Raw genomic sequence first — 13,261 nt, 5'->3', positions numbered from 1 at the left:
TTTCAGCTGCCACTACCATTTCTCAAAGCAAAATGTTCTTATTCCTTCCCTTGGTTATTTTTTTATCAAATTACAATGAAAATTTTAGAGACTTCTGTATTGACCATTCAATCATGTACTAAGCTCATCTTTCATCTTGCTGGTGTCCAGCCTAATTAAATAGAGATGAAACTGAATTTTGAATACTCAGAACCACAGCAAGAGGCATAAAGGTATGATTTCCGGAAGAAGTAACTTTTTACAAACAAAAAACGGCTCTCCAATCTACGATTCAAAAGATAATTTATTAGTCTGAGAAGAGGAGTCACACACTATACCCAGTAATATGTTTCTTTTATTTTTGTTCCTTTATCTTAAAAATATATTTAAACAAGAAACAAAGATAATATTGAATTTTCCCATAAATTTTGCTTTCTTATTTACAGTGTTACATTGTAAATAACATTCCATTATACACAAATTAAGGACTGTGCATTACTGTATGTTCTCTTTACATATTCTTTCATAATATAGTACACACAGCTCGAAGCTATGCAGTATTTAAGCTTAGAAAAGCTTGAGGAAAGAAGTACAAACTTTATCAATAAGACTATTACTTAAAAAGGTTCTGACCTTATTTCTCTGCTAGATTGTTTCACTGAAACCATTCTTTGTTAAAGAAAAATGCCCCATATAAGGGATGAGAACAAGAGTTTAAGTTACCATAGGATCCACTTAAACTGGCTAACAAATAAAAACACTTTGTTACTAGCACTGTTATCAAATGGAGCATGGCCACTGTAAGTCATTTCAACAAGTAGATTTACTCTGCAGTTCCGACACGTTACATCAAAGACAGTTGGTACCTCTTTGTGAAATCAACAATGTTTCCTGCAACTTTAGGTTTTACTTGTAAACAGTTAAAGACACATTTGGGGAAGATGATTTAATCATTCTTGGTCTGAGGTTACACAATAAGGAGGAGTTTCTATTTCATCGAAGGAGAAGCAAGCATACGCACTGCGTGTGCGCAAGGGCGCACGCACACGCACACACACAGAGTCCCGTTCATCTGCCCAAGACGCGCGTGTCACCAAGCGCTAACTACAGCAGCACTAGTGTCGCGAGCGATGCACGAGGCTGCGACAGGAACTATAAAACGAGGAAGATAAAACATCCAACTTCGGTTAAAACCCTGCGAAGCTCGGGTTCTGAAATGCCGCTCAGATGCTCTGTGTTCAGCCTGAAGGTTCAGCTCACTGGGCTCTCCAGGCGGCAGACCCCACCTTCAATCGCCACGGACTGTCCGGCTACTGCACCGGGAGGGAGTCTGGAAATGTGAGTCTGCAGAGGAGGAGACGGAAGACTGTTAGAGGTGCCAGCTGTGTCCCCCTGACGTGCGACAAAGGCGGAGAAAACACCAGAGCATCTTGGCTTCTCTTTGCTTCTGAGCATCTACAGGCTGTGCTGGCGGGTAACTCAGGTGCAGACACATCCTGTTTGTCCAAATCTCAGGGGATATTAACTGAGTACCTACTACCTGCCAAGCACAGCACTGGTAGCTGGAGATAGAGACCGGGACAGCCCAGGCCCCCAGGAGCACAGAGCTTACAGTTTAGTCACACTCAGAACAAGAGTGGTTTTAAGGCCACCTGTATTGAGCATATTCCAGTTACCTGAAAACTACCAGTTGATATACATTTTGTCCTCTGAACATTAAAAGCAACTGAGAATACCCGATTCATGTTTATTCCCTCAATTGACTCCTTAAAGGATTTAAATAGCTTACAAAAATCAGATTACTCAACAACCTCAAGTGAGGCAATGAAAAAAAAAAGAAAAATAAGAACTTACAAAAATGAGTTAAAGACAGGCATGAGTTAACACACAAAATCTAGCCTGAGTTCTGTCCCCGTGCTGGAGGCAGACTGCTGCCCTGTCTCAGAGCTTCCCAGTGGCCAAGACCAGACAGGGGTCCACATGGTATAACGGGATCACACAAACCAGCCACTCAAAGGATAAAACCATTCCCGGCACAGAGTCCAAGGAGCCATTCCTCTTGTAGGGCTTCACCCACAGCAGGTACCGTGTATAGTGGATGAGTGAAGACAGCGGTTGTACAACAAGGAGTTTTGTAGGGCTGAACATTACAGCATCACTCAAAGGAGGCCAGCAGGAAAAGCTCTTCCACAAGGGGTCAGGACCACGTCAGCCAGGAATTCCTTTTTTTGATGATCTGGCTTAATCCGGGGATAGATAAATGTCGGAGTTTCTAAGAAGAACAGAGGGACTGTATATCCTTCAGGTAATCCTCTCTGATTCTGCTTCTCCACACAAGCTTTTCCTGCGGACTGAACCCAAGGGAGTTCAAGTCCCAGAGTGAACTTGCTGGATGCAGCTGGTGAGGTGGCCAAGCCTGGGGTGGGTCTGACATCCTCTCACGCAACCAAAAATAAAGCAAGCATATGCTTTAGATGGAGCAACAGGTAAGTTACCTGGTTTTAGTTTGACGGTGGGTACTGTTCTTGGGTCTCACTGCACAAGTCCTATTAGAGGAGCTGACATAAGTCAGCAATTTGGAAAGCTCTGGAGAACAGAAAATGTTCTCTGGGTACTTAGTGTTTCTGTGCGCAAGGCAGGAAGCCACCTGTAACCTCCAGGAGGGAGGCCCGTCAACTTTGGGGTGGAGAGCTGGGCAAGGCAGTCATTGTGGCACCTCCTGGGAGGTGAGCATCACTGAGTTTGGTCACCAGGCTCACGCCTCTGGGCACCCTGTCCCAGAATCTGGCCTTGTCATTGCATCTGAAGGCTGTTTAGTACATCTTATTACATCTTATAAGTACGGATATATTATACCCGAGAAGTCCACAGTAAGACACACTTGTGGATCTTTCATTTCTTGTGATGTCTTATTAACCTAGCGGGAGAAGTTTGAAGAGGATGTGTTGTTTGATTCTGCTACCCAGCAGCCCTTGTCACATCAGGCACAAAACGCTCAGATCCACAACTCCCAGGGCTCAGTGCTGATGGGGCCCTTTTATTCTTTCAGGGATTCATTAACATGAGGTCAAAGAACTTTTTTCCCTGAGAGAGGAGAAGCCCCTTAGTCTATCTCATCTCTCATCTCACCCTCCTCAGCCGTGAAACAGTCACATGGCTAGGACAGGGATCAAGAATGTGGAAAACAATATGGTGGTTCCTCAAAAAATTAAACATAGAATTATCATACGATCCAACAATTCCACTTCAGGGTATATACCCAAAACAAGTAAAAGCAGGGACTCATATATTTGTACACAATGCTCACAGCAGCATTATTCACAATAGCCAAAAAGTAGAAGCAACCCAAATGTCCATCAACAGACAAATAAACAAAATATGGTCTATACATACAGTGATATGTTATTCAGCTTTAAAAAGAAATGACATTCTGACACATGGTACAACATGGATCAACTCTGAAGATACTAAGCTCAATGAAATAAGCCAGACACAAAAGGACAAATACTGCATGATTCCACTTATATGAGGTACCTAGAAGTCAAATTCACAGGACAGGAAGCAGAATGGTGGTTGCCAGGGGCTGAGGGTAGGTAGAATTATGGGGTCATTACTTAATAGGCATACAGTCTCAGAAGGTGAAAAGTTCTGGAGATGGACGGTGGTGATGGTTGCACAACAATGTGAATGTACTAAATGCCACTGCACAGTACACCCAAAATGGTTAAAATAGTAAATTTTATGTTATGTATATTTTAGCACAATTAAAAAAAAAGAAAAAAAGAAGAAAGCAGAAATGACCATTTTCTTCCTGGTCCAGAACTGTATTCTATAAGATGGCATTAAGAGAAGAGGTTAGCTAGGAATGAATCCATGATGCAGACCCCAATGGAGAAACATTAACACCAGGTTCTGTTCACAAATAGGTTGAAAATTTCCAATCAGGTTACTTAAGATATCTGTCCCTAAAAGGGAAGCTCACAGGAAACTCCATCCTCATATTTCCTAGAGATTCAGAGAGAATCCAGTGAGACTTCCTGGCAGGCCTGGTGGTCCAGGCACCAGAGGCAACAGAGAATAAATTAATTGTTAAAAGATCAAAGAGCGACTATATGTCCAAGCAGACAGCCTGCAACTTGACCAGGGGGATGTCAGTCTTAAAGCAACTGATTTTTCTGGTGAGCATGAAAAAGACCCAGGACTAGAAGGAAGAAACTGCTGTCCCACAGACCAGGGGACTTGGTAGCAATCCTCTGAGATTTACAGAAACACAGATGGCCAATCCAAACTTACCTCTAACATTCCTATCCACACCAAGTTTACAACAGAAAAACATCTAAATAAACTGCGCTAAACCACAAAGTGTCAAGGAGAGTTAGGAAGGAAAAGGAAAAAGAACTGGAAAAGATGACAAAGGTCTTGAGATATTTATTAATGGTACATGGGCAAAATACTTCAAAAATACATTGAGATTTGTATAAACTGAGCTGTTTACATAAGACAGAAATGCTCAACCAGACAAACAAGTTGTTAAGATTAACTTCTCAGGATTACTGCTTCCCTAAATTATCATCTAGTCAAGGGGGATTTTGCAATTACAAAACACACTGGCATGATTTTGGTGTTGAGGGGAATAGAATGGTTAACCGTCCAAATGTATGTCAACACTTCACCAGTTTCATCAATCAACATGGTCTTCTGACTCATCGGAAAATAAGTAACCTTGGCCTGAAAAAGTTTGAGCCAAGATGTATTTGAAGCTTTCTGTGGAAATTTCAATGGAGCATCAAATCATATTATAAACAGTGAGGGCTGTTTAAGAGAATATTTTATATGAGTGTTTATCTCTAAAAGTTCTTTTGGAGAAGTGGGTTTGAATTCCTTGAGCCTAAAAATGTCTGTGGACAGTTCGCCACTGTCTACGATGAACTTGTATGCCAGCATTTAAAAGTGCAATAAAGTATTTTATATTGGGTGTGTAAGGACTGTGCAGACTCTAGGGTGTCCTACAAGCATAAGACCTTAACAAGGTGTCTTTAAAACCATTTAAGTAGCAGTGTACTTTTATTGGAATTTGGAACTAATGAGAAATAGCACATGAAAATGGTAGATGCCAGAGGAGAAGCATTTTGGGTATTCTCCCTCCATTCCTTCGGAATGCCTCAATCATACACCTCTCTAACGAGGATTCCATGTCTCTAATATCCTTTTCAGTTCTTTCTCCGGGAAAGACTTCCTTGACTGGATCCTCCTCTAGATCTAGAAGCCCTCCTTCTAGCTCCTACAGCTCCCAGCTGAGCATTTCACGTCTTGTGATGTAACTGTCCGGGTTTTGGTTTGTTTTGAATTTTTGAATCTCTGTAATTGAAAGCCAGCTGGAGGCAGGAGTTTGTCATACACTCACCTCTGTATTCCCTGCACCTGTTAAAGTGTCTGACACAAAGGCACACTCTGGAAATGCTCACTGAGTGGAGAAGTGACTAAAGTATACCCTTCAGGGCTGTGTTTATGTACCAAGAATCTCAGGTGTTTTAACTCGTGTAACCAGTCAGTTTGGTTAAAAAGTCAATCACACTAGTTTGTTATAGTAAAGATTATTTTTAAATAGATTTTTTAAAAGTATGGACTGACTCCATTTTCCCACTTTCCAAGTGATTATGCTTTTAGAATGGAGATAGAGCCTTAGATTCTGCAGATGCTAACAGTGCCACACCAATGGAACCCAATGGCCTTGGAGTTAGAATTCTCTGCTTTCTTGCTAATGCCCTGAGTGACCGGACAGATCCTTGAGGTTAACACTCCTAGAAGAACTATCACCTTGTAAATTAAACTGTCTATTCAAAGCCAATAGTCTTAGGGCTGTATCTTTCTATAAAACCAAATACATTGCATAATAACATATTTAGCCTGAAGACTTCAAAATGAGAAAGTGAAAGAAAAAAATAATACAGAAATTATATAATTGCTTGATATCCTAATCACAATCTAAGTAGTAGCTGAGACTTCCTATCTTTCATACTCGTGTCTTTAAATCTTTTGAGACCACCTTTAGTGACTGCTTTTTGTGGTTTCCAGGAAAACTATAAGTGCACAACTTAATTTTGAAAGTCTCAAAGCCTTCATTTAGTGGTTATATTTTAATCCATCTTTCCACTCGCGGGAGAGTTGCTTGAGATCTGCCACAACAGTCAAGGGAAGATTCTCTTAAACAAGTTATTATCCTCCTTTGGTGGTGTCAGGGACATAAAATCTAGACAGACACAGCTCAAAAAAAAAAAAAAAAGCTCTTGGAAATATTTTATTCATTGGTTTCATAATTCTGAGAGTTTGGTTTTCTGCCTTTAAAAACAAAACAACAGATTTTTCATTGATCAGTGGCTAAGAAAGTTCATGTAGCATACAACATATAGTGTCCAATTCTAAAGTTAATCTACAAAGGCAGTTTATCATAAGGGCTATGTGCATGGGTTACAGGATCAGAGCACCTTGAATTCTGGGCCATCTCTTCTTCCTGGACACAATGCTGCACTAGATTTCCCAGGCTTCTTTGCAGTTAGACGTGGCTATGTGACTGCAATCAGGCTGATGGACTGAAGTGATTTGTGTGCCACTACCAGGCCCAGCAGAAAATCTTACAAACCATTCTCCATGCGCTTTCTCTGATGACCTGAGGCCTAGGTGATGTAAGGAGCTTGGGACCCTGAATCATAATTTGGAAGAGAGTCCTCTGCCAATCAGAAACCCCAATTTGTATTTTATGTGAATGAGAAACATGCTTCTTATTGTGTTTGAACAACTATACACATATATTCTGGGGTTTGCTTGTTACAGCAGCTGGAGTTATCTTTAACAACGATTCCATCTGGGCCTCTGCACTTACTAGCTATGTAACCTCTGCTGGTTACTTAACTTCTCAGGACCCCACCTCTAAAACAGCTATACAGTAAAGTCCCCTACATATGAACCTTCAACTTGTGAACTTTCAAAGATGCGAACATGTGTTTGCATGTAATTACATAAGTTAGTTCATGCGTCTGGCGTACATTGTCACATGCGTGTATCCTCTACAAGTGGTTGTGTTTTTGTGTACTTTACTGTACAGTACTGTATAGAGTACTGTAGTACAGTATCTTTATTTCAAGCGCAGGATGTCCAGAATCAAGCGTAAAAGCAGCAGTGATGTAGCTCGTACTGCTAAGAAGCGCCAAGCGATAACAATGGAAACAAAAGTAAAAATAATTGAGAGAGTGCAGCGAGGCGAAAAGATGGTAGACGTCGCTCGTTCTTATAACATGAATCATTCAACAATCGGCACGATTCTGAAGAATGAGGACAAGATCATGGAACATGTGAAGTCTGCTGTGCCGACGATGCCAACAATAATATCGAAGAAGCGTGGAAAAGTGATGGAGGAGATGGAGAAACTTCTCAGTGTGCGGATGCAGGATCACATCAGTGTCGAGTCCCGCTCAGCTTAATGGTGATTCAAGAGAAAGCTAAAAGCCTTTATGAAGACTTGAAGAAGAAACATGGTGAAGAATCAGAGGGCGCATCTTTTAATGCCAACCATGGCTGGGTTCATCGGTTCAAGGCTAGAGCCAACCTTCACAACGTAAAAGTAAGTGGCGAGGCAGCAAGTGCAGATACGGTAGCTGCCCGGTAGCTGCCTGGGAATTTCCTGAAACGCTTCGAGAAATTATTGATGAAGGCATGTATCTACCTGAGCAGGTTTTTAATGTGGATGAGACAGGACTGTACTGCAAGAGGATGCCAGACCGAAGTTACATCAGTAAGGAGGAAAAGCTGATGCCAGGCTATAAAGCAGCAAAGGACAGGCTAACTCTGTTGTTTGGTGGCAATGCTTCTGGCGAACCAAAGAGATACACAATGCAGGAAATGGCAAGGGGATTTTCTTTAGCCGAGGAGGCACTGTTAGTTTTTGAGGCACAGGACCCGAACGCAGAATGGTACAAGAAGGTTGCAGCAGCTGTTCAGAATGCAATCCAGTGCCTCTGTGTCTTCTATGACGAGAAAAAAAGAGCTACTACCCAGACATCACTGGATCGTTTTTTCAAGAGGGGGGATAGAATTGAATCCAGCCAGGAACCAGAACCTGTGGCACCAATGTCAGGCATGACTGAAATTGCAGCTTGCCCTCCATCTCCTATTGCTGACGATCCTTCAGCCCTACCATCTCCCACCTCCTCTCCCTCCTCCAGTCAGTACCTCTTCTTGCCTGTTCACTCGATGCCAGCCCCTGTATGCCAGCTGTTGTACTGTACTACTGTACTTTTCAAGGTACCATACTGTAAGATTAAAAATGTTTTCTTTATTTTTTGTGTTTTTTTTTATGTTATTTGTGTGAAAAGTATTATAAACCTATTATAGTACAGTACTATGTAGCCGATTGTGTTAGTTGGGTACCTAGGCTAACTTTGTTGGACTTAAGAACAAGGTGGACTTTACAAACTTGGTCTCGGAACAGAACTCATTCGTATGTAGGGGACTTACTGTAAGAGCATTTGTCATCAGGTTGACAAGGACTACATGAGATACTGCACGCAATGAGAGCACGTGTCAACACATTAGATTCTTATTATTCAAACAAACACATAGCCATACCACAAAACATTATGCAGCATAATATCTATTACACATTATTTGATATCCCGGAATTGGGTAATTCTATTTGAAATGTTTGATAGTCTTCAAAAATAGAACGAGATATTTTAATGAAAAATTAGCTGCATGCTAAAAGGTAAGGCTGAAGAAAATGGGCATTTTTAGGCCAATATTTTTGATGCTGCTGTTTTGCTCTCACCGATACAATAATTAACAATTGCTGAGTATTTGCTAACTACTAAGGGCTTTGTATATACCTGCTTGCTGCATCATTAATCTTCGATGGCTCAAAAACAATCAGCTCAGCATGCCTGGGTGCTACAGAGAAAACCAAAGTGGTAGAATACTGGCAAATTACCTTCTAAGAACATGTCATGTTGTTGGGAAGACAAGTAAGGCCATATGAGATGATTAGAAAACCATTAACAAAGGCACGTGACCATACACTAAGAGGGTATAACACTCCAATGTGTTCTCCAACCCTACCAAGCTATTAACTCTGTGGGTACTGATTGGGTGTCCTACAATTTAACTCAGTCCTGACACCATCTACCAGGAGATAGAGCCCACAGGTTAAGAGCTCAGTCCCACAAGACTGTCTCCCCACCATGCCAGATACCAATCGCAAGTTCAGACTGTCACCTGCACTTCTGGCCCATGGCTATAAATTGGCTATAAATGAGAGGTTCCCACCACCCCCTCCTCAGGTTTGATTAATTTGCTAGAGCAGCTCACAAAATTCAGGAAAACAGTTTACATTATTATAAAAGGATATAATTTAGAAACAGTCAGATAGAGAAGAGACGCATAGACAAGGAAGGTAGGAAGGGGCTTGGAGTTTCCATGCCTTCTCTGAAGGCACCACTCGCCAAATCTCCACACGTTCACCATCTCAGAAGCCCTCTGAACCTTGTGTTTCGGGGGATTTTTATGGAGGCGCTGTTACATAGGTATGATTGAATACATTACTGGTCACTGGTGACTGAACTCAGCCTCTAGTCCCTCTCCCCTCCCCATAGGTCAGGGGCTGGGGCTGAAATTTCCAACCCTCTAGTCACATGGTTGGTTCCCCTGGTAACCAGACCCCAAGCTTAGGTTACCTTGGGGTTTTCCAAAAGTCACCTCATTAAAATAAACCCAGGTGTGCTTGAAAGGGGCTTGCTATGAGTAACAAGATACCCACTTCACCTTTACGGCTCTGAAATGATTTCAGAAACTGAGGACTAGAGATCAAATATTATAACAAAAGATGCTCCTATTGCTATTATCACTTGGGAAATTCCAAGGGTTTGGGGAGCTGTGAGTCAGGAACCCTGGAGGAAGAACAAATACGTACTTCTTATGCTAAATCACAGTACCACAGATACCCAACCACAAATGCTAATGAAGTCAAGAGAGAGAGAGAGCATGGATGTGGATCAAGGAGGTGGGGCAGGCTCTCTGGAGCCCACGGCACTGGACGGCAAATAGGACTGGAGGGCAGTGTTGGGCCTAAGGGAGAGCTGACAAGTTTGCTTGGTTTGAGCCACACAGTGTTTCCAACTTCTAAAAATATTAATACAAAATATTTTAAAATGGGGAAATTGCATACAAGCATCTTGATTTCTAGATACTCTTGAAAAATCTGGCAACCCTTGCATTCCCTCACCAGAGTAAAGTCGCAGCTACCTTCTTTAGAAGGGCATTTTCAGCAATAATTTCCCACTGGTGGGGCTGTGTTCTGCCTATTGTGTGTGCTCAGATGGCCCTAACATCTGTGATCATCTTTCAGTGCGGTTACTATTATTGGTCCATTGGGTTCAGATGGTGGCAGCCCGATCCGCCCATCAACCTTTGCCTAATGGTTTTGTAACCATAGAACCAGTCCCAGACTGGGCCTATCCTGTTTCTAACAAGATACCGAGTTGTTTTCCAGAGACAACAGAACAAAACCTCAAGTCATGCAGCCGAAGCATGCAGAAGAGATTTGGACCTCGAACCACCTGGAACCAAAGCTGTTCCCCCGACCCCCTCCAAAGGACCAGGGCCTGACCTGAACCTGAACTCCAGAGCCCTTTCAGAAGTGAAGGGTCTGCTGTCCAGGAAGGTCCGGTGCTGAAGCCCATCTACCACACCTTACCATAAATGGCCAAGCTCCAAAGCCCTCCAATCAAAACCTGCCCCACCGGAAGGGGAAGCTGGGACGAAGTGAGAGAGTAGCATTGACATAACTACCAAATGTAAAATGGATAGCTTGTGGGGGGCTGCTGCATAGCACAGGAAGACCAACTCGATGCTTTGTGATGACCTAGAGGGGTGGGATAGGGAGGGTGGGAGGGAGACGCAAGAGGGAGGGGATATGGGGATATATGTACATGTATAGCTGATTCACTTTGTTATACAGCAGAAACTAACACACCAGTGTAAAGCAATTATACTCCAGTAAAGATGTGAAAAAATAAACAAAAATAAAAAACCTGCCCCACCAGTGCTTCTGCACACCAACCCTCCTCCCCTAACTCATAAAACTTTGACTGAACCCCAGATAGGGAGACACATTTAAGCTGTGTTTCCTGTCTCCTTGCCTGTCAACCTTGCAATAAGCTTCTGCAACAGTTTTAGCAGCCACTGATAATCATTGCCTAGACCCTCTTATTTCAAGAGTTACCAACGGGTGGTTTCCTAATTCTATCACTGTCCATACGTTAATAGCTGGAATTCTTCTATAAAGAACTTTCTCAACTTTTTGGTATTCCACAATAAAGTGCGTATAAGAAAGGAAGGATAAACACTTGATTCTTTTTCTTGCTTTTCAGGGTTCAGAATAATAAACCTCCAAAAGCAGCCAAATGCTTTCCCCCTCATCATGTTTTGTGATGTTAAGAAGGCAGTTTTGTTTGAAGGCAGATGGTAAGAGATTAGAGGGAGCACAGTTTGGGGAAGAAACAGGGATGGAAGAAGGAGGTACAGCATCTTCTTCATTCACACCAGCCAAAGGCGAACTCTTCTATGTTTAAAAGACAAAAATAAAAGAATTGTGAGAGCTGCTTTTAAACTGCCTCTATGAAAAAAACTGGCTGGACTGACTTGCTAGCTGTGTTTCGGATGACTAATTTGTAGGCTCACCTGTTTTAAGTCAAATATAGTACCTGCAGGATGAGTAGCTCCTTTTGGGCTGACACAGAATGAGTATTGTTGTCAGTTAAACTAGTTAAGTTTGCTCAAGATCAGTTTTACTCTTTAGCAGAAAGTTCTCTTCTCAAAGATAATTGAGAGTTAGCACAGCATATTAGTCTGCTAGGGTTTCCATAACAAAATTATTTTCCCACAGTTCTGGAGGCTGGGAAGTCCAAGATCAAGGCATGAGTAGGGCTGGTTTCTTCTGAGGGCTCTCTGTGTGGCTCACAGATGGCTGTCTTCCCCCAGTGTCGTCACATGGCCTGTTCACTGTGTGTGCAAATCCCTGGCATTTCTTCTTATAAAGACGTCCTACTGGATTAGGGCCCTGTCCTTATGACCTCATTTGACCATAATCACCTCTGTAAAGGCCCCACCTCCAAATATAATCACAGTGGGGATTAGGGCTTTAAGATAAGAATTTGGTGAGGACAGAATTCAGTCCATAATAGATACAGAGTAAAATCCGACAATGCCCCATGTGCTGTGGGCTGCATTCGTTCTCTGGCTGGAATCCTCCTGCCTTTCCTTTGGCTCATTCCTCTCCATCTCCACTTGGCCTCCTTGCTGTTCCTCAACCACGCAGCACATTCCCGCCTCGAGGCCATTACATGTGCTGTTCTCACTGCCCAGAAAGCTCTTCCATCCAACGCCCAGGTGGCTCACTTGCTCATTTCTGCCAGATCTTTACTCAAAAGCCGCCTTTTGGGGAAGCTTTACACTGGCCACTCACCTCAATTTCACTACTACCACCCTCTCTGCCTCAACGTTTCCTATGTCCTTACCATATCTAACCAGCCATCCATTTTGCTCCTTTATCCCATTCATTGCCTGTCTCCTCCACTGGGACAAAACCTCCACAAGGGCGAGGAGTTTTATCTGTTCATTGCTGTTCCCTCATTACCTAAAATATAGCCTGGCCCATGGAAGGGGCTCTGTATATTTGCTGAGCCAATAGAGAATTTTGTTTTTTTTAATGAGGATTTGGGAAATGAAAGAGAGCAAACGGCAAATTAGACATTTTATAGTTCTTAGTTTCATGTTTTGTAGTTTTTGATTATAGCTTGTAAGTCTGTTATAAATTTTTGAAGAGATTTGTATAAATTAAACGCTCAAAGTGACATTGAAATTCTGAACCTTAAAACTCTGAAAATAAAAGTCTACGTATTTCCCAAGACGGACACAAAATGTAGAAATAATATGATGTGACATTATCTGTTCATTCATCTCAACAACTACATGCACAATATCCTCTCTGAGAGAGAGATGGTCGGGGGCAGCAGCAACTCGACAGCGGTCAGGTGTGGGCTGCGTGCCTGGCGGGTCTGCTGCATCCTGCCACATGAACGAAACTGCAGAATTCAGCGCTCAGAGGAATATGGAAAGCAGGAGGGCTACCTTGTTTGCAGGGCAATTTCCCTCCTGGAGAGCGGGACAAGAGTGTCTCACACTCAGTCTTACAACTTACCATGAATACCTGAAGAGACAGATATTCCTTTCCCTA

The 13,261-nt window shown here is 42.4% G+C and overlaps 1 protein-coding gene across 1 annotated transcript in view; it reads right to left on the bottom strand.

Moving 5' to 3' along the window:
* Positions 1-261: 261 nt before the first annotated feature.
* TASP1 (taspase 1) overlaps positions 262-13,261 on the bottom strand; it is a 236,680-nt gene continuing 223,680 nt past the window's right edge. The window contains exon 14 of the mRNA XM_007450197.1: positions 262-1,323. Within this exon, the coding sequence (XP_007450259.1) occupies positions 1,231-1,323 (93 nt within the window). The 3' untranslated portion in view covers positions 262-1,230. The remainder of the gene's footprint in view (positions 1,324-13,261) is intronic.

Source organism: Lipotes vexillifer, unplaced genomic scaffold (assembly GCF_000442215.2).
Source record: "Lipotes vexillifer unplaced genomic scaffold, Lipotes_vexillifer_v1.1 scaffold137, whole genome shotgun sequence".
Classification (NCBI taxonomy): domain Eukaryota; kingdom Metazoa; phylum Chordata; class Mammalia; order Artiodactyla; family Lipotidae; genus Lipotes; species Lipotes vexillifer.
The sequence above is the reverse complement of the archived record's forward strand: the minus strand, read 5'-3'. Positions and strand labels throughout refer to the sequence as shown.